Below are 5000 nucleotides of genomic sequence, written 5' to 3'. Positions count from 1 at the left end.
TGTGTGAGTGTGCGTGTGCGTGTTTCTGTGTGAGAGTGTGTGTGCGTGTGTGTTTGTGTGTATTTGTGTGTGCGTGCGCATGTGTGTGTTAAATCATATATTCATGAGAAGAGAGGACAGAGAGTGAATGTTTTGATTTCAGTAATAAAGCGGGTCTGAGGGAGAAAGTGTTTGTGTCCTTCCCCCCATGAAAGCAACTTTGATTTCATGGTGTTGATTATTTTTCTTCTCAATCACTCAAGGATGAAGCCCAAGGACTCAGAGATTGTCTCCTTTCAGATGCACCACAATAGGACTAAAAAAAGAAGAAGAAAAAAGAAAAAGAAACAGTTTCAACCCTTATTTTTTTCACCCTTTCACTGTTACCTCTCCTTTTTTTCTTCTTCTTGGAAACCAAAACTGCACAACTTACTTAAAGAAATAAGAAAGGACAAGGGTTGGGAAAGAGATTAGTGCAGTTATTGAGACACAGCAGTGGAATAAATCAGTCACATGCCTGCAAAAATATATTCCCCCTTTTTTTGATGTTGTTGTTGTGGCAAACCAGCCTCACGTGGTTTGCCTTGATGTGACATGAAGATAGACCGAAGACCTGTCTTTTATTTTGCAGAAAACAAGAACATACAATCTAAACAGTTTTGTTTTTTTATGGTAGAGAAATTGTAGCCATTTCCTGTTCTGTTGGCAGCATGGTTTGACATCCAGGAAGCCCCCCACCCATGTGAGTACATGGCTGACTGAGTAACGTGCGCAAATTGTATGTAAATAAGGGCAAACCTTCAAGCATGTGGGATCTCTTCTGCAGCACAACCTCCGTGTTAAATCCTGTCTATTGTGATGGATAGTCAGCCTCATTTGCCTAAATATATGGAAACACTTTGCCAAACTTTGGAGTAAAGACACTTGCCCTCTGGTTATTGGGACATTTCTGCCTGCAATCAGCTGATCATTTTGCTGAGAAATTCTCTTTATGCAAAATTAGCAACACTAAAACGTTCCCATCATCGTCTGAATATATCGTTTCTTTACGTTGGTATCTTTTATAGCTTAATAGTCACATAAATTGTCTTGGTTAAGGAGATGTACCCCTATTTAAACTGCTTTTTATCGAGGCTGGTTGTTTAAGTCGGGACAGGGAACACATGGCTCCTTGGGAGCCTCCTGCTGCACACTGCTCAGTCCTGCTGTTGAAACGCAGAAATTAACCCCTGCCGAAAGATACTCCACACACACTATCAGGCAATGTTGTTGCTGTTTATTTTTCCTCAGCTGCATTTGAATATAGGTGGGGGTACCTTGTAAAATTGTGGGTCTTCATGAACTTTAACCCGAAGACAGAGCGCGATCTGAACACCCTCGCTCCATTTCAAATCAGACATTAACCTATTTGCTCCTATACTTTGTGTCTGTCAGTCTAATAATGACCAAAAACACCGAGTTCGTATTGGATCAGAGATAATTGGCTGTAATTTCTCTTCTCGAGGTTTATTGAACTTCCATTTCTGCGGTATACACGAATACAAACTAAGTGGTTTGCACAAAAATAACAGTGGCCTACGCTTTTATTCCTAGTAGTGTACCCACATATTCGCCATATAAGAGTGTGTGCACGTATCCAGACCCGGACTTTGCACACTATTAGGAGACGGCGGGACTTTTTGGAAACCTTTTCAGTAAAACACAACACGCGCTTTGCGCCACGGCGGTGCGTGTGTTTTCTGTAGCCTGTACGTCGTGAAACTTCACGGTTTTGTTTTGACACAGAGACGCAAAATCAGGACAAACAAATTCCGTTTTTTTTCTTCGTTAGAAACGTTTATTCCGTTCACATTCAGCATATCTATTTACAGCACACGATACATATATACATATATAAATAAAGACGACAAGACGCGGCGGGCTTATTTTACATGGCGTGTTGCGCACTGTGCAGACTGAACGCGTTCGCGTGCGTGTGACCGATGAAGTTGAAGTAGTGGTGGTCGAGTCCCTGCACAGGTGACAGGTACCCGCCGTGCTGCTGCGCGGGCGCGCTGAGCGGCACCGTCGGCGGATACGTGATGGCGGGGCTGCGAGCGGAAGTGTGCCAAGAGAAATGCGCCGCGGGACTCTGCTGGTAGACGGAGTCGGCGGGACTGGGACTTTGGTGCTCCGGGGACGAGTGCAGCTGGCCCAGGTAGTCCGCCGGTTCCGGTAGCGGGCCAACGGAACCGAAGACCGGCTCGGTGACTACTCGGGACTTGGACTGTAAAAAAGCCAGGATCCGTGCGTACTTGATGTCTTTGGTTTCAGCTCGGTCCTCGGTCGTGAGGTAGTGCACGAGGTTCTTCATACACTCGTGGTATCCGTAGTGGAAGTAATTTGCGAACTCGGCCAGCAGCTCGCCTGCGGAGAGGAGACAGGAGGGATGGTTAAAAATCACCTTAAATTGCAGATCTCTGTTGACACTAGATTGCCTTGTTTGGTCTCTAGTTGCGCGGAGTTGGACATAATAGCAAAATAATGAGTAAAGTTCGGGCATGTAACACACTCATGGCAAGAATTCACCCGAAACGCAACTTATTGCTAAAACCGGGTGGTTGTGTTGACAGGGCCCCTGCATGCGAGGTGCTGCGGGCATGCGTAAAGTTGTGGCGAGGACAAACCTTTTTCTCTCCCCCGGGGGAAATCTGCCGAGTGTAACGCTCGGAGGTACTGGACCGTCATTTCCAGGATTTCAGCCTTTTCCAGTTTTCCAGAGTTCTACAGTTAAAACGATAAATAAAAAAGTTTTGGACATTTCGCTCACGCAGACACTACAGGCGCCGGTTTCCGTTAAAACATAGAGACACGTGTGCTTTGTCTATTGGCGTAACCGTCCAAATCTAAAACATAACAATATGACAAACAATAACTGACTGTAACAAATAATAAATTGGGTCCTCAAAATACCTGTTTAGCAAGCGCCATGGGGACTGTTTTCCCTAGCTCGTTCAAGCAGCGGTTAATACGGTCCCGTCTTCGTTTCTCGATGACTTTGTGGGATATGGGAGTTCTCTGGAAAGAAGGAGCGATGAGTCAAAATGCGCGTGAACAAAAGGGAAAAACAACGAACGAGTAACACAGATGAAGAAATATGTTGGAATAAGCGAGCATACGCAGGGCCGAGAGACTCTGGTCAGTGGAAGACGAAGTCTTATTTATGTTGGGCGCCGCTGCGCTCTGGCGCACCGGAGCGCAGCGGCGCCGGCGGACGCTCCCCGCGTCTCGTGCAGACCCCTTTCTTCTGGCATGTCCGACCATGTGTTAAAAACGTTTCATATCGGTTTACAATACACGTCGTGTCAAAAACCGGGATGACAACATTATCGACTGTGGATAGGGACGTTTCTATAAACTCCTGCACATCACAGCCAGGAAAACGCCACGGTTACCGCAGGACGCGCGGGACAGGCGTGTGCACGTGACGGTTTTCTCCCTCCCTAACTACATTTCGTGTATGTCGTCGTCACTCGGTGGTGTGCTATAAATACCGAAGTGTAGCATGCCGGGAATCGATTAAAATGTACATAACACGCCTTGTTGCCCGAACGTTTCAATCCTCAAAAAATGTAGAGCGCACGTGGAGCGCGTACCTTCCGGTCCTTCATTTTAGATGCCATCGGCGAGTTTCAGACAATCTTCTTGTTAAATCTGAGCAAACGGGAGCTCCAGAAACGCGTTTCTCTGGTAGGAGATGACACAGACTGTGGATGGAGGGGGGAAACCCGGTGCTTATAAAGGGATCATCCGAGGGACTCCAGCATTCATGGTGTAAATTATTCCACGGGATTAGAGCCAAGCTTTTGGTAAATGTGTGCATTTAGGATCAGTTAAAGAAATAGTAAAAAAAAATCTAAAGCCACAGGCTAGCAGGGGGGCAAACCTGCTTTGTTAATCCACGTGGCTGTTCAAAAGACACGTGATTACTTTTGGAATATTATTTGCATAGTAACAACCCAGGCGGGAAATAAGAACCGAGCGTCGGGTTCGCCTGATCCGATGGGGCGCGCTGCGCGCAATGAAAACAAAGCCGGCAAGAAAAGAAACCTCCTTTCTTCCACCTCGCGTTTCTCACACGATCGCCTGTTTACAAATCCCAGCAAGCGATCTTAACTCACGTCCCAAACCCGGTCCAAGTTTTAAGGCCTGTCCAGTATCATTAGAGTAATTAAGTAAGCCTTTAATAGGCTGTTCCGCCAAGTTCAGGGGAGATCTTTTGGAGACGGAGTCCCCCGTTTGTTCTCAGCGTTTCTCACACGACTTGCTGACACGTCCATCTTTTATGAGAGATGGCAAGCTTTTTGTTTACATTCTTTATTTGGTCGGACTCCTCGGCAGGTGTGTGATTAGCCCTGGCACACGAGCGTCGTCTGCGTCAAGGCCAGCGTCTCCAGCAGTCTCTGGCACACGAGGGTTACCCACCACTGGAGACTCTTTGGAGAGGCTCAATTTGTATCCTATTATCCTATAAGAAAATGTCTATTCAGTCGAATGAATAGTTTCATTGGCCTAAATTTTAATAATGCTGGGAAAGAAAGGGAGAAATAAAGAAGAATGCAGCTGGTGTGAACGCGCATTATTCCCCGTCACCTGCAAGATGGGTAGCCTGGAGACCCCTATTCATTTGCCTAATTTCGGTCAACTTAACAAACTTTGGGAGAAATTATACTGCCATTGTTATGAAGGGTGAAGCTTTCTGATCGAATTAACAGCATGTTTTGATCCGGTAAATGTCATTAGAAAGAAAGAAACAATCGCGTTTAAAGGGGCCTGGGTAATGCGCCAAGTGGAGACGCCAAAGCGCAAACTTCACAAAGGGTGCTAGTAAATGCCACAGGGGACTTTTGTACCCTCACATTGCTCAAGTTTTTTTCCCCCCAACAAAGGGCATTATTTTATACTTGAATACATTTCATACAACAATTGGCTGTTTTTCTTCAAACATATTTTCACAGCAAGGTTAACAACAGGTTTATTGT

The 5000-nt window shown here is 45.8% G+C and overlaps 1 protein-coding gene across 1 annotated transcript; it reads right to left on the bottom strand.

The window, feature by feature from the left end:
• Nucleotides 1–1813: 1813 nt before the first annotated feature.
• Nucleotides 1814–3641, bottom strand: helt (helt bHLH transcription factor). Its single transcript, XM_056280475.1, has 4 exons — nucleotides 3615–3641; nucleotides 2932–3036; nucleotides 2646–2742; nucleotides 1814–2385 (listed from the first exon to the last, which is right to left on the bottom strand). Exons 1-4 carry the CDS (start codon nucleotides 3639–3641, stop codon nucleotides 1907–1909), a joined length of 708 nt encoding a protein of 235 aa, XP_056136450.1. The 3' UTR covers nucleotides 1814–1906.
• Nucleotides 3642–5000: the final 1359 nt, after the last annotated feature.

The sequence above is a fragment of the Lampris incognitus genome, chromosome 5 (genome assembly GCF_029633865.1).
Source record: "Lampris incognitus isolate fLamInc1 chromosome 5, fLamInc1.hap2, whole genome shotgun sequence".
Taxonomy (NCBI): Eukaryota; Metazoa; Chordata; class Actinopteri; order Lampriformes; family Lampridae; genus Lampris; species Lampris incognitus.
Note: the sequence above shows the minus strand (reverse complement) of the source record. Positions and strands in the feature narration are given on the sequence as shown.